The 23,049-nt window shown below is 41.0% G+C and overlaps 1 protein-coding gene across 1 annotated transcript in view; it reads left to right on the forward strand.

Moving 5' to 3' along the window:
- Window positions 1-23,049, forward strand: part of LOC126178875 (succinate--CoA ligase [ADP/GDP-forming] subunit alpha, mitochondrial) — a 50,470-nt gene that overhangs the window by 9,246 nt on the left and 18,175 nt on the right. The window contains exons 3-4 of the mRNA XM_049924565.1: window positions 9,818-10,039; window positions 22,922-23,026. Of these exons, the coding sequence (XP_049780522.1) occupies window positions 9,818-10,039; window positions 22,922-23,026 (327 nt within the window). The remainder of the gene's footprint in view (window positions 1-9,817; window positions 10,040-22,921; window positions 23,027-23,049) is intronic.

Raw genomic sequence — 23,049 nt, forward strand, 5'->3', positions numbered from 1 at the left:
ATTATACCTATTTTTCTAGAGATCTGAATAGTTTTCTCTATTTGATCTTGTTAAATTCTGTTTCTAGATTGAGTAATCTTATATGATCTCTCACATTTTGTTAGCGTGATTGATTTATTGTGTACTTTCTGGTGTTCTACCGAGTTATTGTTGCCATTTTATCCACACTGTTTCAATGACCGACCTAGCCATCTTCTTCAGCTGCTGTGAGTTTTGCTGTTACATGTATTCACTGCCTGGACTCCAACCATGTTTTGAATTATTGTTCGTCTCATGGCACTATTTATAGCCATGTTAGAGTCGTGATGCTACCTACACTATTTGATGCTCTTTAGTTTTTCAGAGCTTGCACTGATATTCTGTGAATGCTCTTGGCGTGTACATGCTCTGCTGGACATGGTGGTTGGCAAGATTTTAATAAATTGAGTGCTGGACAACATTTGTTATTTAAATTGAAATCTACATCCTTGTTTATTAGCTTTTGTGACACATTTATTTCAGAAGACTCCTTAATTATGCTGTCCCAGAGATTTGGTGTGTGCAACACGACACTGGACACGTTTCATGATTACATTCGAGGCAATGCTTGGCAGCAGGTGCTTTGCTTAGTTTTTCTGTCGACTGTTCTGATGTCTGCACCTCATAAGACATGCCGGATTCACATGGTATGTGATACTCACCCAGCTTTTGGAGACCAAGATTCTCTTTAACATTAAAAAGAATACTTCTTATCGTAGTTGTAGGAAGTGAAATACATTGGATGTCACAACATCTCCAAGGGAGAATGAGTAGCATTGAGAAGTCTGTAAATTCCAAGAATGATTGCCTATCAAAGTTGTGGGGTCCAAAAGATACATATCAAACGTGCAATCCTAAATCGATCATGCGACTCTGGTGGCGGGCATTATGAGTATGTTTACGGTGGTCACTACAGCAACAACAAAAGAAGAGTGTTACAAAAATACTTGTAATTACACAGGAGACAACTTAGCTTACTCGTTGTCAGTGTTGTCATCATGCGAAAGTCCGTGTGATGTGTACTCTACAGGAACAATTCCCTTTTTGCCATAGCCTGGGTAAACTCTGCCAGCATCACACAAGAACATGGTTACAGTGTCACATGCGTTAACTTTTCCTTGCAAACACAAGTTGTGGAAATAGATGTACTGAAACAAGTATAGTTCATCTCTTTGTCCTGGACACCCTTCTCTTTTAAATGGAAGACTTCACAGATTTCCATAGCTGCTTGATGTTCTGCATGTGCACACTGGGGTCATCCGAAGACACAAACTCTACAGAGTGGTTGACAAACTCCTGGGCAAATCCTTCTGCTTTGAGTGTCTTGTAGGACTGAAACCTGTCTGTAATGACTTTACTACAAGGCAGTACGAAGTGCTTTATCAGACCCACTGAAGTGACCTTGTCTCTGGACAGTACTCTGAAAACAAAATACTTCCAGGACTCTCATTCTATTCCACCGAATACCCAAATATGATTGATTTCATGCTTTGAATGTTGTTCTCTGTGGTTCTTCCTTCTTGCTATGTGAGATTCATCCACTTCAAAAACTCAGTACACTGTCATTCGTTACTACCATGTAACACACTTCTCTGCAAAACCTGAAATGGTTGCACACGGTATTATCCAGCAAGATAGAAGAATTATGCTGGTCTGGATGGATAATTGGGAAGAGGCGAATCATATATTCTTCCTGATACTCGTTCGTTTTCCGCACTGTCCGAAATGAAATTGTAACAGTATTTCAGCATCGAAACTCTTCTTAAGAAGTTGTACACACTTCTTGTCACCACAGTCTACACAGTCCCTCCTTTCCTCATCCGGTAGTACTCCATATTTGCGTCAAAAAATCAAACCATTTTCTACGCTGGATAAGCATGGAATCAGATTTTTCCATGTGTGAGAATTTGCCAAAGAAACGTCAAGAACACCAGACATCCCACTCACTATCGACATAAATCGTCTGGCTTTCCCTAGCAACTCACAAATAATTCGCGGAGATATGTAATTTAGAGCAACTAAGGGAATGACAGAAAACAGATAAAAATGACGATCGTAAGAGGTGTGAGTGCGTCAATCTGACTGTCCCATCTTCTTGTACTCAATAACACCAACATTATGGCAGATATACTACCATTCAAAATTGTCCAGCATTGTGTACATCCATAAAAGATATCACAATTTTTTCTCAGCAAACAAAAAAGTGAAACTGCGTATTCAGATGCCTTTGAAGCATTATTCACTACTAGATTTAGGGAATAACTATTGCAGGGAATTTAAAATGCTGTAGAATTTATATCTAAAAATCTGCTTTTGCATTCCTATGTTCTTGTCTTTTACATTAGAACCGTTATCATCGCCTCTTCCCTCTTGACCTCCAAATGAATTTTCATTTCCTCTGCCTGTTTTAACTTTACGTCTGTAACCCTTAAACCAGATATATCTCTTACAAGTAGACAGCCAAGCAAATGTTCACCAATAGTTATATCACACATGTCAGCATCACTAGACTTCACAATAAAGAAATGCACTACCATTGTCATTTGCTCAGTGCCAGAAATATCAGGTGTACATTCCAAAATTTACTATAATATTTGGGGGCTTTAAATGAAGACAGTACTTCATTTTTAATTTTTTGATGGATGATATGAATTATTTAATTTAGTAGGTTTCTCCGCAGATAATGATCAGACGTACCTTTTCACCACAAGTTTTTCTCCTTATATGTTCACCTGGAAACGAATCAAATTTTTCAGATAATTTGACCAGCTTTTAAAAAATCCAGTTGTTGTTGTTAAACAGTTTGTATGATGTTCCTCTCAAAGTAAGGCTCTGTGGTTTCCCTGCGGCTCTAATACAAGATCCCCCATGTCTTCCAAATTGATGATACCTATGTCATCTTGTATCACATCAAAACAAAAAAATTAATAACTGTGAAAAGGTGCTTGATTTCACTGTTCCACAGTAGCAGAGTTCATCTCATTGTGGTAGTCACCGATCTTTTTCTTCCCAATAAAACAGAGCTTTGCACCATAAAAAAAAAGCCACCTCCACTTCCGATATGTAAAATTACAATGTGTTTCTCAGCTCCATATCATCTCTTGAATCCTCCATACCATCCATAAATCTGCTGCACATATCCTCAGAATTGATTGTAGTTGTCAAAGCTATTTTCTAAAGAATTAACTGTTTTTTTTTTCTTTTTTTTTTTTTTTTTTTTTTTGTCATCCATAATTCATTATGTGAGTCTGATCGCACCAGGTCTCATCTGCAAAGTTCATCTTATTGCCCTGTGTTTGTTCTGGGCCCTGTGTTTCTCATTCTTCTAAGGAAGGCATATTGGGATCAAGCAGCTATCGCAGACTCCATTAGCACTGGTTTTCTGCTAAGTTTTTGAAACAGAACCCCAAGCTTTTAACTATTTTCAGAATCATAGAGATTGAGGTATTGGGAAAATCTGCTATATTTTCTAGGTAGAGATTTTTAATTGTGGGGAATACCTTATTCATATAAAAATTGTTAATAGTTCTTCATATTGTGCACAAAGCAAAATCAGTGATGTGTGTTTGAATGTGCCCTGGACAGACATTTTTTTTCCTGACTTGAGTGTTGCACTTTCACCATTCTCCTTTGATGACAACAATATTTCAAGATGGTGCACCACTTTCTGATACCTACTATTCCCTACTCTCCCCCCCCCCCCCCCCCACATTCTTTAAAAGAAATAAATAGAACTTAAAACCATTGCAAGCTTACCCATGACAATGCTGGTCTTGGAGGCATATGTTGTTACCGTTGTGGAAACAATCGGATAGTACCAGTAGCATGCAGGTGAAGCTAGGTCGCACAGGCATTCCTTTTCCTAACCACTTAGAGGTAGCCAACAGTACACAGAAGTGTTGCATTCAGTTTTGCAACCATGTGTAATGCTAATTGTGAGGTCATACATGCGGACAACCACTCTTCAGTATTATTCTGTACAAAATCCATATCACAATGTATGGTCACAGTGGTTTGGTGTTTCTTGCAAGAGTGAAAGAGACCTTCAGAACAAATACAACCTTTCTGTTATATGTTTACCCTAGTCTAAGAAAACATTATTTTAGAAAAACCATAAAAACATTTTTTGAGTGATTGACAAATTCTCCACTACCAACATATGTGCCGTGACTTACCAAATGAAAGTGCTGGCAGGTCGACAAACACACAAACGAACACAAACATACACACAAAATTCAAGCTTTCGCAACAAACTGTTGCCTCATCAGGAAAGAGGGAAGGAGAGGGAAAGACGAAAGGATGTGGGTTTTAAGGGTGAGGGTAAGGAGTCATTCCAGTCCCGGAAGCGGAAAGACTTACCTTAAGGGGAAAAAAAGGACGGGTACACACTCGCACACACACACATATCCATCCACACATATACAGACACAAGCAGACATATTTAAAGACAAAGAGTTTGGGCAGAGATGTCAGTCGAGGCAGAAGTGCAGAGGCAAAGATGTTGTTGAATGACAGGTGAGGTATGAGTGGCGGCAACTTGAAATTAGCAGAGATTGAGGCCTGGTGGATAACGGGAAGAGAGGATATATTGAAGAGCAAGTTCCCATCTCCGGAGTTCGGATAGGTTGGTGTTAGTAGGAAGTATCCAGATAACCCGGACGGTGTAACACTGCGCCAAGATGTGCTGGTTGTGCACCAAGGCATGTTTAGCCACAGGGTGATCCTCATTAACAACAAACACTGTCTGCCTGTGTCCATTCATGCGAATGGACAGTTTGTTGCTGGTCATTCCCACATAGAATGCATCACAGTGTAGGCAGGTCAGTTGGTAGATCACGTGGGTGCTTTCACACGTGGCTCTGCCTTTGATTGTGTACACCTTCCGGGTTACAGGACTGGAGTAGGTGGTGGTGGGAGGGTGCATGGGACAGGTTTTGCACCGGGGGCGGTTACAAGGGTAGGAATCAATCCCCAAACCACCTTCCCTACCGTCTGGCTCCTACCCTTGCAACCGCCCCCGGTGTAAAACCTGTCCCATGCACCCTCCCACCACCACTTACTCCCTTAAAACCCACATCCTTTCATCTTTCCCTCTCCTTCCCTCTTTCCTGACGAAGCAACCAGGGGTTGCGAAAGCTCGAATTTTGTGTGTATGTTTGTGTTTGTTTGTGTGTCTATCGACCTGCCAGCGCTTTTGTTTGGTAAGTCTCATCATCTTTGTTTTTAGATATATTTTTCCTATGTGGAATGTTTCCCTCTATTATATTCATATCATTAATTTGAACCCAACAATTACGTTTGTTATTGTCACTGTTGCATTTCGAAATCTTTTCTGTCGTCTTATTTTCTCCTTCTGTTTTTGCCAGTAAGTGTTCACCTTCTCCTTTTTACCGTAATCTACAATACAATTTTATCCCGCCGATATATACTCAATAATACATAATGCGTAATAATACGTAACCCAGTTCCAGACCGTAACCAAAAAATTATTTTTTTCTGCTTTCATCACTACCGCTGCTATAAAATCCACCGTTTCTAGTTCACAAACAGTTCCTTTCACCTATTAAACAACCATTTCAGCTAGTTCTAATAACTTTTGCTTTATTTCCATTTACGTTTTTCTCACATCACCGATCATTTTCAGCCGCTTCCCACAGGTTTTAACGTCATTTTTTCTTCGTCAGACAATTGTTAGCCTCATTTTCATAATTTGCCACCACAAAACCATTCCTTTTAATACATTTACACATAGTTTTTCGAAATTTTCCCGAATTTCTCCACCCTTTAACATGTTTTGGCGGCAACACAACCACCTAACCTTTATGCTCATCGTTGTCTACATACACAAGTTCACCACAGGATCAACATAGCCCAGTTCTAACCAACACTTTTTCGCCTTTTTTCACACCAGATCTCCAGTTGCTTTCTAGTTCACCTTTATCTCTCCCCATATATTTTTATTTTCATTTTCATTTCAGCCTCATGTTACACTTTCCACCTTCTAATACCATGTCACCCTCACAACATCTCCACAACGGCCCCATTAAGTTTTATTTACATTCCCTCCGCAAACATGCCTTCGCCCTAGCCAGATTACACTCCCATATTTTATTTTCTCAGGCTTGTCTGACATTTGGCATTACCCCCAAAGGCCTCACACTTAAAGTTCCCATCTCTGGCTGCAACCCTTCTTTCCATCAGTCCCTATACCAGTTCCAAACTGAACAATCCATTGCCATCACCCACCTAATCCTTCACCTACACATCAACGCAGCCAATGAACACACCCGTCAACTCCTATCCTTAATAAAAGTCCTCAATCTTCCCTCTCCCACATCCATACCGGCTGTTCAGAGCATCGTCCTACAGGCCAACCACAAATTAGAACAGCATGCCACTCTCCACCTTAAAAAACTATCCAATCTCCTGGTTTCGCACCTCCGGAAAGGCAACTCACTCACCCTTCACAACCTTTCCAGCAAACCTCAACCTCCTCTCATTGCACACAAACCCAGTCTCTCCCATTTACTCAATCACCCACTTCCAGCTCCACTCCCTCCAAAACCTCAAAATTGCAATCAACACAATCTGGAACCACAACACCCTAATTCAGTAGTTAACCTTTCCTCCTAACCTCTCTCCCAATCCGAAACCTCTGTCCTATCCAAAGGCCTCACCTTCAGCCCCACTCCCAGATTCAACCAAACAGCCCTCGTCAAAGATTTACTGTCCTACACTCGTACTCTCTGCTGGAAATATCACTTTGCCATGAAGAAAAATGATCCTAATCCTACTCCTAATGATTCAACTCCCCAAGACACTATCCAAATTGAACCCTGCCTGGAACAGTTCCGTCCTCCGTCACAGCGGGACCCACCTCCTCTTCCTCAAAATCACCCCCTCCAAACCTTCCAGGAATTTCTGACTTCCAGCCTTGCCTCTCAATCCTTCATAAAAAACCTTAATCCTACTCCCAACATCACCACTGCTGAAGCCCAAGCTATCCGTGATCTGAAGGCTGACCGTTCCATCGTCATTCTTCCGGCGGACAAGGGTTCCACGACAGTGGTACTTGATCGTCGGGAGTATGTGGCTGAGGAACTGCGTCAGCTTTCAGACAACACCACATACAAAGTTTGCCAAGATAATCCCATTCCTGATGTCCAGGCAGAGCTTCAAGGAATCCTCAGAACCTTAGGCCCCCTACAAAGCCTTTCACCTGACTCTATCAACCTCCTGACCCCACCGACACCCCGCACCCCTACCTTCTACCTTCTTCCTAAAATTCACAAACCCAATCATCCCGGCTGCCCCATTGTAGCTAGTTACCAAACCCCCACAGAATGTATCTCTGCCTACGTAGATCAACACCTTCAACCTATTACATGCAGTCTCCCATCCTTCATCAAAGACACCAACCACTTTCTCTAACGCCTGGAATCCTTACCCAGTCTGTTACCCCCGGAAACCATCCTTGTAACCATTGATGCCACTTCCTTATACACAAATATTCCGCACGTCCAGGGCCTCGCTGCGATGGAGCACTTCCTTTCACGCCGATCACCTGCCACCCTACCTAAAACCTCTTTCCTCATTACCTTAGCCAGCTTCATCCTGACCCACAACTTCTTCACTTTTGAAGGCCAGACCTACCAACAATTAAAGGGAACAGCCATGGGTACCAGGATGGCCCCCTCGTACGCCAACCTATTCATGGGTCGCTTAGAGGAAGCCTTCTTGGTTACCCAGGCCTGCAAACCCAAAGTTTGGTACAGATTTATTGATGACATCTTCATGATCTGGACTCACAGTGAAGAAGAACTCCAGAATTTCCTCTCCAACCTCAACTCCTTTGGTTCCATCAGATTCACCTGGTCCTACTCTAAATCCCATGCCACTTTCTTTGACGTTGACTTCCATCTGTCCAATGGCCAGCTTCACACGTCCGTCCACATCAAACCCACCAACAAGCAACAGTACCTCCATTATGACAGCTGCCACCCATTCCACATCAAACGGTCCCTTCCCTACAGCCTAGGTCTTCGTGGCAAATGAATCTGCTCCAGTCCAGAATCCCTGAACCATTACACCAACCACCTGAAAACAGCTTTCGCATCCCGCAACTACCCTCCCGACCTGGTACAGAAGCAAATAACCAGAGCCACTTCCTCATCCCTTCAAACCCAGAACCTCCCACAGAAGAACCCCAAAAGTGCCCCACTTGTGACAGGGTACTTTCCGGGACTGGATCAAACTCTGAATGTGGCTCTCCAGCAGGGATACGACTTCCTCAAATCCTGCCCTGAAATGAGATCCATCCTTCATGAAATCCTCCCCACTCCACCAAGAGTGTCTTTCCGCCGTCCACCTGACCTTCGTAACCTCTTAGTTCATCCCTATGAAATCCCCAATTCACCTTCCCTGCCCTCTGACTCCTACCCTTGTAACCGCCCCCGGTGTAAAACCTGTCCCATGCACCCTCCCACCACCACCTACTCCAGTCCTGCAACCCGGAAGGTGTACACGATCAAAGGCAGAGCCACGTGTGAAAGCACCCACGTGATTTACCAATTGACCTGCCTACACTGTGAAGCGTTCTATGTGGGAATGACCAGCAACAAACTGTCCATTCGCATGAATGGACACAGGCAGACAGTGTTTGCTGGTAATGAGGATCACCCTGTGGCTAAACATGCCTTGGTGCACGGCCAGCACATCTTGGCACAGTGTTACACCGTCCGGGTTATCTGGATACTTCCCACTAACACCTACCTATCAGAACTCCGGAGATGGGAACTTGCCCTTCAGTATATCCTCTCTTCTCGTTATCCGCCAGGCCTCAACCTCTGCTAATTTCAAGTTGCCGCCACTCATACCTCACCTGTCTTTCAACAACATCTTTGCCTCTTTACTTCCACCTCGACTGACATCTCTGCCCAAACTCTTTGCCTTTACAAATGTCTGCTTGTGTCTGTGTATGTGCTGATGGATATGTGTGTGTGTGCGAGTGTATACCTGTCCTTTTTTCCCCCCTAAGGTAAGTCTTTCCGCTCCCGGCATTGGAATGACTCCTTACCCTCTCCCTTAAAACCCACATCCTTTCATCTTTCCCTCTCCTTCCCTCTTTCCTGACGAAGCAACCAGGGGTTGCGAAAGCTCGAATTTTGTGTGTATGTTTGTGTTTGTTTGTGTGTCTATCGACCTGCCAGCGCTTTTGTATGGTAAGTCTCATCATCTTTGTTTTTAGATATATATAAACTCATTTTACAATATGCCTGTTCTTGTAATTTAAGCCTAAACTCAAGTCTCAGCAATAAATCCACATGTGGGAAAATGTGCACTCGATTGTTTGCCAAAAAAACCTGTGTAAATACTATGAGCTGATGTACTTCAGTCCTGTTCGTAGTGAGATTTGTTCCACTCACAATAAAGACTGGTAGATAACATATATGATTTGCTTTGCAACATTCATCATTTTTGTGTGATTACAGTAGATTGGTATCCATCTCATTTTACAGATAGCAAAGAAAAGTACTCTAAGAAGACATTTTAGTAAGAAAAAGGAATAGGTGACTTTGGAAACCTCTGTTGAATGCTGAAAACATTCTTGCTGTTTTTTACTGTGAAAAATATGGGGCATGGTTTTTCTAATTGTTTATTATTTTATCAGAGCAATATATATTTACCATAAATATACATTACACGCTCACTGCATTTCCTATCTTTTTTATTCACTGAATAATACAAATTTATTATGACTCACTCATTAAATACATCATTTGATATTCACGTTTTACAGGCGAAATCTGCTACAGGAGCAGATGCGACAGTTATTTATGTTCCTCCGCCAGGAGCTGCTAAGGCAATTCTAGAAGCAATTGATGCAGAAATACCACTTATTGTGTGTATTACTGAAGGCATACCTCAGCAGGATATGGTAAAAGTTAAGCATAGGCTTCTGGCACAAGATAAGTCTCGACTTGTTGGTCCTAACTGCCCAGGCATAATTGCTCCAGAACAAGTAAGTATTCTTTCGCAGGCCTGAATTTCTATATGTTTATGAGTTTCTGAAAATAAATTGAAAGCCACTTCTATGTTTTTGCAAATACATTTTGTATTTTTAATAGGAACTTAACATGTTATCAAGGGAAACTTGCTTTTTCTTTTCGGAGAGATGTGATATTATCTAAAATGTGGGAAAGATGTACAAAAATAGAAAAGTAAGTTGAAGAAAGTGGACCTAATTAAGTAATTTTAAAAACTAGTAGGCAAAAATGAAAGTAATTAGTGCTTTTTACAATCAATTCCATTGCTACAACAGGATCAGCTGCCTAATAGTGAATCCAGTAAACTTTGGATATTGCCACTGTAACTGTAATTTTCAAGTGCTATATTACTTTCATAGTGACATTTCAGATGTCATTTGGTGCAGCTGCAATTATAGAGTACAGTAAAATAAAACACACATTTCGCCAGAGTTCTCATCAATTATATTATATTTTGTGCCTCTTTGTCGTTTATTGGTTCTGGAAGTACACTTATAGTCCTCTTGTTCTGCAAAAATATTCTCTCTTACACAAAAAAGTTGTGTTCTAACCATGTTGATATAACAGTAATAATTGCAATATAGCAAGCCTCAAAAAATGACACTTGGGTATCAGCATTCTTCGATTCTCAGTTTCATTTACTGAAAGGCTGAAAGTGAACTAAATTTTAGGCTAATCTAGACATTCTGTGCAATCTCGGAAGTTTTGCTTTGCTTTCTATTTTGATACATTTTTGCAGTTAGGGTACCGAAGGAATCCAGAACTCACATGACATTTTTCATCTTACCATGTAATTTGTAGGCATGAACTTGGATTTGTAGCATTTTTGAATGAACTGTTTGATAATTCCTCACTTTAGTTGGGATCAGTCAGCTACTGAGTTTAAAGTGTGTCATTATTGTCACCCAGCATTTTATTATCTAGGCGTATTTATGTTATTGTCATAATCTAATGTCATTCATACTCAGTTACGACTGATGTGTGTGGGGGGAAGGGTGATCAGCTAAACATGCACTGTTGTCAGTTCCTACAGATGAGCTCTTCAGGGAGCTCAGCCAGTCCTTGCTGGATTTGGCTTTGCCAAACTTAGACATTCAGAGTGGGACTGCTCTGCACATGGTTAATTCTCTATCTTCTTTGATAGAAGCTTCTTGAAAATAATCATAATCATAATTACCACTACCAGCAAGGTGAAATACTTGTTGAAAAGAATAATGAAAAGTGTCAAATGCGCATAAACAAGTAGCCTCAGGGAAAATTGCCACAGCTCAATTGCATTAGGGTCACTCTGCCATCTGAAAATAAGTCTGAGATGACTTCTCTGTTAGCCTAGCTAATTGTGGTAATGTATGGGGTCCACTGATTATAATAAAACTCTCCCACCAATTCTTGTAGACTGTTAAGCTGTTTTAAACTCAACACATTAAAAGAAGTGATGAGCTTAATCTTCCAGGACTCACATGAGCAAAAACAACACTTTTTGTTAGACAGAATGTTATTTCAATTATGAAAGGAGAAGGAGCGTATGGAGTTATGCCATCACTTAGCATTTTAAAAACATGTAGTGTGCAGAAGGAACTCTGAGGTCAGTGGGCAGTGCACCACTGTGTCAGTTTTCACTAAGTTGACCGTCAGCAATAATTCCAAGAAAGATGTTATGATCCAGGAAATTAAAATCATCCAATACAGTCCTTTGTAGCAGAGAGTCATAATGGCATAATAGCTGCCTATTTTATCACCATCTTCAACTTTATTCGTAACCAAGGAAGAGTAGTGTGTTAATATTAGTATATCATCAAAGAAGTCCAAATAATACAAGCATCAGTATCTGAATTTTCAGTTGTACTTGTAAAAGTGCACGAGTTACAAAGGCCACCTCTTTCAGATGATGAGCAAAGCCACTGATAACAGTAATATACTGGTCGCTACTTCTCCTCATCTGGCACATAAACACAGCTCTGCAAAATATTTAGTAAAGCCTCTCAATAAAAAACATAGATTTGAAAATCACACAGTGCTATTCTGCAACTGAAACCAGTTGTAAGCATTTGATTTGATCAGGGAGACAAAATAACAGTGACCAGGAACCCACAGCTTCTTGGCTGTCTTTAATGAATGTAGATGTTACAATCTGTGTAGCACCCACATAGATTCTCCACTGTGCCCACTTTGATAACAAATACGAGGCTCTAGCCAAAATTTTCAGGGCTGGTGCTGCCGTCTGTTGAAAACCTTACCTTTGGACTAATTGTCACCATCACCCTCTAAGTAGTTCCCATCCACACGTACACACCAGTCCCAGCACTTCTGCCACTGGTCAGACGTTCTCTGGAAGTCCTGTTCTTTGTGTGTGTTTATCACCACCAGCGATGCTTGTTGAATCCTCTCTAAAGTGTCCAACCAATGGCCCTCCAACTTGAGTTTCAGTTTTCAGACTAGTACGAAGTCGCAAGGTGCCAAATCTGACAAGTACGGTGGGTGGGGTACAACCGCCATGTTGTTTTTTGCCAAGAAGGTTCTGGCGAGCAAAGACATGTGATAGGGCACGTTGTCGTGATGCAGGAGCAAGTTCTCGTGACGCCAAAGTTCGGGCTGTCGTCGCCACACGTTTTCATGGAGCCTTCGCAAAGCATCACAGTAGTACGCGGAATTCACAGTTAGGGTGCATGGTACAAGTTCTTTGTGCACAATTCCCTTGGTATGCTCTTCACCTGTCTCGCTTTTTTGGGTCTTTGAGAGCCTGGGCTCTTCCCCCAAACACTTGTTGAATCATTGCAAGGGTGTCCATAGCACTTTTCCCAAGATATGCACAGAATTTGATACACATGCGCTGTTCTGTTTGCGGATCCATCGTAAAATCACCACACACCAGACACGTAATATTAGAAATCACTGTGGACATGCAACATGTCCTCCCAGCTGAATGCCACTCCGCATAATGACTCATCAGATATGCAGCTCTCGCCACCTAGCAGTGTGAAGATCTACTACTCCTACTTTCCAGATGGCGGCACCAGTCCCGAAAATTTTGGATTCTACCTCATATCTCTGACTGGAATGCCATAGCCAGCTACCCTAGTGATCTCTGATCTAGGCTGTATCTCGTATACCCCGACCCCAGCACGTTTTTCTGTTTACAACCCATCATTGAACCAGACTGTACCTTCTGAATAGTGTCATGGTTCATTCTTCCACTGCTCCCTACAGCCAATTGTTATGTTGAAAGGTTTGTTATAGATGCTGGAAGCTGTTGTATAATCAGCCTCATTTCCCCACCCATTCCTATACATACCACATCCTGTATATTAGTGTGAGATTCTGGATGTTCCAAATGTTTCCAGTTTTTAAACTGAAGTCCATGTTGTTTTCTCCATTGCAACCCAGAGATGTAATGGAGGCATGTCCAGCATGGTCTCCATCTCAGCAGTGGATGTAATGCTAATTCCTCCTGGTAAGGTTAGGCAGGCTAATCTGTGCACACTCCTGAGCTCCTTAGCAGCCAGCTTCTGTTCTACTTTATTCTTTCATACTGTCATCCCATAAATTAAAATGGGTTTATATCCAGTAGACGCGTCTGGGACACAGACCCAGAGTGTTAACCCTAGATAATTCATTTCCCATCCACTGGTACAATTTTATTGAAGAGCATAAGATTCCAGTATGTGACCCGGATATGCTTCTTTGTGAACTACATTGCAACAGTTTTCCTAGGACTGACACATAGATCCTGTTTCTTATACCTGTTTTGCATAATGTTCAGAGAGCATTGTGCCATTGTTGTAATGGTACTTGCAAATGTGCCAAGTATTAATATGACTATCCGTCTATGTATCCTTTTCACAAGTAACCTCTAGCTTCTAACTCCTCAATGCGTTCATTAACCACAGTAGTGGGAACAAAATCCCACATTGTGGAGACCCTCTGATGGTGTTGATCACCAATTTTACATCCATCATGGTGACTTCTATCTTTCGTCTACTCAGTATACTCTTAATCCATCTACGTATAGTTATCTTAATGCCATGCTTTTCTGCAGCCCTAACCATGAATTCGAAGTCGTATTGCTAAATGCCTCCTCAATATCCAGGAAGGTGCAGAGAGGAATTTGCTTTTTTTACTTTTCCAATCAATTGGTGAAGTGCTATTTCACATGATTTACATGGTTGATGTGAGTGATGGAATTCATGTAGAGGAGCTTCAGTTCACCACCTTTACACAATGTGCACATTAAACAATTTTTTCATGTTTTTGAGGGGAGCCAGAATGATCCATCTCCTCCATGTTAACTTTAGCAAATAGAAGGAACATTTTTTCTAAAACCATTAAACATATGCTCTGAAATTTGGACTACATGTTCAGTGAATATTTCTCTACAAAGTTATAATGCCATGTTAAGAAATATTTATTGGTTTTTGTTTTACAATTTTTATAAACAGCTGCTTATTTTTTCTCTAAAATTTTGCACTTTTTCTTCTATAACTCTTGAATTATACAATTTTTTTTTTACAATGTGTTATAAAAATGAAGGAAAAGAAGTAAACAATATTGTATATAAATTTCATTGATTCGCTGTCAGCAGTTTTTGAGAAAATGTTCCTCAAAGATGAAAATTTTAAAGTTACAGGAAATGGCTTCCAAAGTTTTTTAATACATTCCTGCCGCATATGATGGAGTATCAGCATCCTCTTCTTTTTCCAGTGTTAGTTTCCATTTTACTGGTCTTTTCTTCCCTTTTGCTGCATGTTGTAGGTCTTTCTCTTCTTTCTGCACCTCTTAGTCTTTCTTCATCAATTAGGCGCATTGTGGAATTGGTGTTGCGTCCTGGTTGGAAACCTAAACGTTTCAGCACATCACATTTGATAAGGTTTCCTTCATTGTATGTTGCCACTGCACCATACACTCTAAAATGCAATGTTTTTATCTGTACAAACTCTCTTTTGGGAATCCTAATCCAAATTAAATTATTTACACTTTCATTCGGATTTTGTGTTTTCCCATGTAAACACTTTTCCAATAAACTTGGCTGTGATAAATCTCTGAGTATGGGTCTAATTACATCAATTGCAGCATTTGGCAAACTGTTTTATTGGCATATTCCTTTCTTGATTGGTACTTACACCATGAGTCATAACCTGTGGGGCACAATGCTTGTTGTGGGTTCTCATTTGTTGATGCAATATGAAAAAATAAGGCCCATACTGCTCTCCTCATATGCTCAATGTTTCTTATATTTTGCCTAACTGCACACCTGTAATACCTCTACAATCTGTCAATTGCTTCATCTGTCAGTCTTCCTCTTCCTCCAAGGGTCACTAAGCTTCTGGGACCTAATGTCTGCTTTAGTTAGTGCAAGCGAGCTTCCATGCGCTTCTGCACATCTCCAATGCACTCCTGTTTTCTAATGTTAATTTCATTGCCATAAGGTTTGAGTTCCTCTACAGCTTTATATCCCTTAGAATCACCATCTCCTTGATAGTTAGTGTATCGTACATTATACGACTCATGTGATCTGGAAAAAATTGCTTTCACTCCCTCTACTTCCATCGCTCTACTCGTGCCGTGAAAATTTGCTTCACAACTTTCACTATGTTTGTCCTTGTTATTGCCCTTAAATCTACAATGTTTTGAGAGAATAGCAACATAATTACTTTGCAACTGTCTCCACTGGTAGCTGTCACAGCTCCCTTTAGAGATTTATGACCTCTACGTTGCCATGATCCATCTGAAGCAACAGTTAAATCTCTACAATTCCCATTATCTGTGACAGCTTCTTCAACTGCTTGCTTCATTGTTGCTTGAGCAATATCTTCAGCAGAAGATCCCACCAATTCATTATAAAATCCAAACTTGGTTGGTGGTTTTGGCAAGTTCATAATTCCACATAACATTGTCCTAGCAAAACTGCCCTTGCCAATGCAACGCAAGCCATACACTAGCCTAACATTTATATCACACACCTTCTTTCCACTATTACCACTACGAGGAATACTGTTAGAATTAGAAAACGAAACTTCTGCAGCACATTTGTTACACTTCAATAACATTTTACATGCCAAACCAATGTGTGAAGTTATTTTCAATTCCAGCCCTCTTTCTTTGCAAACTTGGCATAATATGTTATGTTTAAAAATATTAGCATGCAAGGAAATGTTAATTATTTCATTCACATCATTACTGTCACTTTCATAGTTTTCAAATTTTTCTTTGCTGTCACAAAGCTTCTTGCTGAAAGTAGTTCTATCACATTCATTTGGAGTAGTCGGTGAAGCAGTCTGAGCAGCATCTCCCTTCGAAACAACAAAAGATTTCTTCTTCACTCATTGTGCTTTTTCTTAAACACTCAATTGCTGAAACAGGTCATATTGATATGCACAAACCAAATACGTAAAACAGGTATGAGCAAAATTAGTCAAATATGCAAAATTGAACAGCTAAACAACACAAAGCAAACTCCACAAGTCAACACACATGGTATAGCATTTATGTTTACCGATATGAACCGTCACTTGTCACAGAGATAAAGCCATACAACATTGGAAAACAAAACACTGATTAAGTCCGCAAAGTACCCTGCTTGCAACCAGCGAGCGGCGCTGTCAGAGGTGACACACCAAGTCGCTACAACCGTTTATGCAGTGCGTCAACTTTGCAGCGATAAAAAACACACTTAGAAGGGTGAAACTTGATTTGTTTTATTCAGAAATCTCCGAATAATGTTATAATAAAAAAAAGTTAATTTTGTCATTTTCATCATTCCATCTCCCCTTAAAAGAAAGGAGGACAGACTGATTGATCTCAAATTCTTAGCATAGGTGTGATCAATTCTTCAGATAGAAAATAGTTCTGGAAGCACTAAAAGTGCTTCCTGCTGCTAGACTGACTACATAACAGTGTACATGGGGGTCTGATTAATCCCTCTCCTGCAAGTTGTAGTAGAGCTCGAAAAATTATATCTGTGTCTGGTGACTTAAACGGTTGAAACATTCCCACTGCCCACTGGGTTCACTTGAAGTAACACATCCTCTGGCAGATTCCCAGTTCTTCTGTTGGTTACCTGTAAACCAGTACCTCACTGGGACTGAATCTTGGTCTATGTTATTTTCTAGAGTGCATTGAGAAAAGTGAGCCTTGAGGAGCACATCCATCATTTCATGCACTGTCCTTATATACCCAGCATCCTTCTTTAGTGTGCCTCCTGGATTTGTTGGTATGCTTGTGAGGATTTTGTTATGCGTGACAGCTGTACCCTCCACCTCCCTACAGAATATCTTCCAGGATGATTGTTTCACTTGCTTCATAGCAAGTTTGTATTTGGCAAGGAGCTCCGGAAGGTTTACCCATTGTCCTTTCCTTCTTGCAAAGTCGGACAGTGTTCTTACTTGCTTCCTTTGCAATACAATTGTTCCACCAAGATACAGTCCTGTTTGTGCATTTCTTGGTGATTGGACAATTTTCCAAGTACAAAGTCATGACAGCAAATGTCGCTTCATGTGCCATTTACTCTAAAACTACTAGATGTCTTATAGAAGTTTTAACTTCAGATCAGTGAGAGTTTAGCTCTTTCCTATATGAGTCCCCATCTGTTTTTCTAGGATTCTCATAGGCCATTTCAACCCCAAACTTAATATACAAATATAACAACATTATGAAAAGGAAAGTTGCTACTCACCATATAGGGGAGATGCTCAGTCACAGATAGGCACAACTAAAATACTGTCAACAATAGAAGCTTTCGGGCAACAAGGCCTTTGTCAAAAATATTCAATGCGTGTGCGCGCACACACACACACACACACACACACACACACACACACACACACACAGCCTCTGACAGTTGAAGCCACACTGCAAGCAACAGGAGCAGTGCACGATGGGAGCAGAAACTGAATAGGGGTGAGGAGGATGCTGGGCCACGGAGGGGGAGGGTTAGCAGGGTGGGGGTGGACGACAGTGAAGTGCTGCTGGGGAGCGTGCAAGGACGATGTGGAGAGAGGGTGGGAAGGGGGAGGGGGGAGCGCAAAAGTAGAGAAGTAAAAAGACTGGGTGTGTTGGTAAAATGAAGGCTGTGTAGTGCTGGAGTGGGAACAGGGAAGGGGCTGGATGGGTGAGAAAAATGACTAACGAAGATTGAGGCCAGAAGGGTTGTGGGAACATAAGATATATTGCAGGGAGAGTTCCTGTCTGTGCAATTCAGAAAAGCTAGTGTTGGTGGGACGGATCCATCTGGTTAGGCTGTATGGCCCCTGTGGTCATCGCATCAGCAGTGACATGCAGTCCCTCTCAAAATATACAGAGGGTCTCACTCAGGCCTTCACAGACTGTAATTATTCTCCCATCCTTGTACAAAAACAAATCTCCTGTGCCTTATCTTTCCAGTCTCTGACAACCTCTCAAAATCTCACTATTCGGCCACAGAGCAGCATTCGCCTCATAACTCAGTACCACCCAAGACTGGAGCATCTGAATTAAATTCTCCACCAGGATTTCGACTACCTCTCATCATGCCCTGAAATGAGAAATGTCCTGCCCTGTCCTTTCCACCCTCCCCACAGTGGTATTCCACCATCCACCGACTTACACAATATACTCGTCCATCCCTACACAAACCCTGCTCCCAGTCCCTTACCTCATGGCTCATATCCCTGTAGTAGACCTAGATGCAATACCTGTCCCACACATCCTCTCACCACCAATCCAGTCTGGTCACAGACATCACCTATCCCATCAAAGGCAGGGCTACCTGTGAAACCAGTCACATAATCTACAAGCTAAGCTGGAACCAATACTCTGCATTCTAAGTGGGCATGATAACCAACAAGTTGTGTGTCCACTTGAATGGTCACCGACAAACTGTTGCCAACAAACAAGTGGACCACCCTGTTGCTGAGCACACTGCCTAACATGACATCCTTCATTTCAGTGACTGCTTCACAGCGTGTGCCATATGGATTCTTTCCAACAACATCAACTTTTCTGAATGGCGCAGGTGGAAACTTTCCATGCAGTATATCCTACGTTCCCATACCCATCCTGGCCTCAACATTCATCAGTCATTTTTTTCTCACCCACCTAGTCCCTTCCCTGTCCCCATTCCAATACTACACATCCCTCATTCCACCAACGCACCCAGTCTTTCTACTTCTTCCCTTTTCTGCTACCCTCACCTCCGCACTGAGCGAGGTGGTGCAGTGGTTAGCACACTGGACTCGCATTCGGGAGGACGACGGTTCAATCCCGTCTCCAGTCATCTGTCCATATTTGAGCTGCACTGTGTAACATAAAATTTCAGAAGGTTTCCACAAGGATTGAAGGCTGTCTTTTAAAAACAGCCAGTTTCCAAATCCAAGTTTAAAATGAACCCCTGACACAGTACTAATACTTTCAGAAAATTTAAGAGCCACTTCAGTATTCTGTGGGATTGTAATCCAGTGAAATAAATGGAATAGTGTGTGAACCTGAGTGGTTTAATTCTACTTAGTTTACGTGTAGTAACTGTAAATTCACTAAAATGATTTGAAAAATGTGAAACTGTTAATGTCAAGAGGATATTGGTTGTTTACATGATAAAATCATAGTGATTTGTCCCAAACTTAGGCAAATGCTACAACGTATTTTACTAATAGGTAATGATTGTCACATTTCTATATCCTTGCCTTTGATATGATCTGAGTAGGTTATGAGATGACAAATCTGTAATTTTGTGTTATTGACACAAAGGTCTAATTGAATAAAAATTAAGAAGATAGCAAAGTAATGTTGAGCTCTGGTGACAAGTACACTTTCAAATGTAAGCTCTATGGCCCCTGCACATTTAACAAAATTATGTAACTGAATTTTTAAGGTGTTACTGTTTCTGTCTGCTCACTACAGTTAAGTGAAACAGTAAACTGAAGATGAATAGGACAGTCTTGGCCTCATCTGTTGATGCTGTCTGCTCAGCATCTAGCATTGCCAAAACTGTGAATAATGTTCAATGTTTGTGAAATGCTTTGAAGAAAAGATAACTAGATGTATGTTTTAAATTGCTTTTAATTGATGACAGAGAAAAAGCTCAAAGTAATTTTATGAAATGTTTGCATGTTGCCCTGTAGTGTTTTTTTTTAAAGGGGTGATTTATATAATGCAGTTGGTCTTAGATTACCAAAAAAACGAACTTGGATATCTATGTTGCATAAACATGAATTTTGGGTTATTTCACCATGAACCGGGTTCATCTTTTACTAACAAATTTTTGCAGATCAAGTCTAGTTGTAGTTGTTATCTCACAGCTTAGTAACACCGAAAAAGAACAGATTTCATTTTTGCAAATACAAGTTGAAAATAACTGAATAATAAAGGAATTGTCACTAACATACACTGCTTTTAAAAAAATCAGTTTGTAACATTTCATTGGTTATTTAAATGATGAGTGCAGATAATAATTGCTCCCATAAGAATTCTTGAAGACAACCTTAAAAGCCAGAGGGGAAAAAAAATGAAATGTGAACTAGTTGTATTGAACAGTAAGTATGTGGAGTTTGACAAGAGGCAACAATTGTTAAATATACCTTATAAAATAGCTCTATAGGATTGAAAAGCAGCAACTACACAATTTGTATTAAATTGAAGGCAAGTCAATCATCGGGAAGGGGGTGGGGTGGGGGGATAGTTTAACTACCTAATGCTTAGTGCTCAATGTGCTATGACAACTGCATGCACATTGATGGACAAAATAATGAGAAGATAAAGGTCACTCAGTAGTCATCTTTACTGGCCACTAATGAAATGAAATTCTGTCTTGGTGGCTCAGCAATTATGTGCTGGACTATGATGCCTACGGTCTGGAGTTTGCCTTCCCATTTTTCCATTTTCCTCCTCCCCTCCCCACATCACTTTTTTTTGCCTCTGGCATTAGGAATGTGCAAAATGCCAGGTTACGCTCTGATTCAGAGTCCATATACCATATACAAAAGGATCACGCCTATTTATAGTAAGTCAGTGTGATTTTCAAACCAGCCTTCAGTTTAATGACAACTTTACCTAAGCAGACATTACAAAGGCATACTTCTGCCCCTCTTTGCATTGATAATTTCTTTAGCAGGGACAACAATGGCTTGAAAACCATGCTACTTTATTCTGTGCAAGCTTCATCATCTCCCAGTACATACTCCATCCTACATCCTTCTGAATCTGCTTAGTGTATTCATCTCTTGGTCTCCCTCTACGAATTTTACCCTCCACGCTGCCCTCCAATACTAAATTGGTGATCCCTTGATGCCTCAGAACATGTCCTACCAACCAATCCCTTCTTCTAGTCAAGTTGTCCCACAAACTCCTCTTCTCCCCAATCCTACTCAATACCTCCTCATTAGTTATGTGATCTACCCATCTAATCTTGAGCATTCTTCTGTAGCACCACATTTTGCATGAGGATCACCCTGTGACTAAACATGCCTTGGTGCACGGCCAGCACATCTTGGCACAGTGTTACACCGTCCGGGTTATCTGGATACTTCCCACTAACACCAACCTGTCAGAACTCCGGAGATGGGAACTTGCCCTTCAGTATATCCTCTCTTCTCGTTATCCACCAGGCCTCAACCTCTGCTAATTTCAAGTTGCCGCCACTCATACCTCACCTGTCTTTCAACAACATTTTCGCCTCTTTACTTCCACCTCGACTGACATCTCTGCCCAAACTCTTTGCCTTTACAAATGTTTGCTTGTGTCTGTGTATGTGCTGATGGATATGTGTGTGTGTGCGCGAGTGTATACCTGTCCCTTTTTCCCCCTAAGGTAAGTCTTTCCGCTCCCGGGATTGGAATGACTCCTTACCCTCTCCCTTAAAACCCTCATCCTTTCGTCTTTCCCTCTCCTTCCCTCTTTCCTGATGAAGCAACTGTTTGTTGCGAAAGCTTGAATTTTGTGTGTATGTTTGTGTTTGTTTGTTTGTGTGTCTATCGACCTGCCAGCGCTTTTGTTTGGTAAGTCTCATCATCTTTATTTTTAGATATATTTTTCCCATGTGGAATGTTTCCCTCTATTATATGTATGTATATATCCCCCTCCTGATAACGACGTCCTCCTGAGTAGTCCCTGCCTGGAGATCCGAATGGGGGACTATTTTACCTCCGGAATATTTTACCCCTTTACTGTATTTATCCATACAGTAAAGCTACATGCCCTCGGGGAAAAATTACGGCTGTAATTTCCCCTTGCTTTCAGCCGTTCGCAATACCAGCACAGCAAGGCTGTTTTGGTTAGTGTTACAAGGCCAGATCAGTCAATCATCCAGACCGTTGCCCCTGCAACTACTGAAATGGCTGCTGCCCCTCTTCAAGAACCATACGTTTGTCTGGCCTCTCAACAGATACCCCTCCGTTGTGGTCGCACCTACGGTACGGCTATCTGTATCACTGAGGCACGCAAGCCTCCCTCCCAATGGCAAGGTCTATGGTTCATGGTTTTTTTTTTTCCTCCCCCTCCTAAAGAATTTTCTTCCTCTTATTTTGTTCCAACTTTGTCTAATGAAACCTTCAGTAATAAACACTGTGTATACACTATGTATGATTAATATCTGTGGTCAAAGTGTGATTATCATGTCAGTAGTTGATATAGCAGTGTTGCCAAGCATGTCTCATGCTAATTCAGGTCAACATTGAACCTTATTAAGTGGATTCAAGTTTAGTGTCATACAACAAAGGGACTTTGTTGAACCAGGTTCAGTTTCAGATGTAGGGGCAAAATTGATCTCCGGCCATTGTTTTTTTCGAAATCGGCCATAAGTATTTTTAATTTATGTCTTTATGTTGTATTGAGTAACACAGTAGTTTCATTTGTTTGTTATTGTGTACCATGATTTCAAATTTTCTGTCCAGTGCAAGATTGGAATTATGCCAGGACATATCCATCAAAAGGGCCGTATTGGTGTTGTGTCCAGATCTGGCACACTTACATATGAAGCTGTTCATCAAACAACACAGGTATGATATAATTTTTTACACTT

This window comes from Schistocerca cancellata, chromosome 1 (genome assembly GCF_023864275.1).
Source record: "Schistocerca cancellata isolate TAMUIC-IGC-003103 chromosome 1, iqSchCanc2.1, whole genome shotgun sequence".
Classification (NCBI taxonomy): Eukaryota; Metazoa; Arthropoda; class Insecta; order Orthoptera; family Acrididae; genus Schistocerca; species Schistocerca cancellata.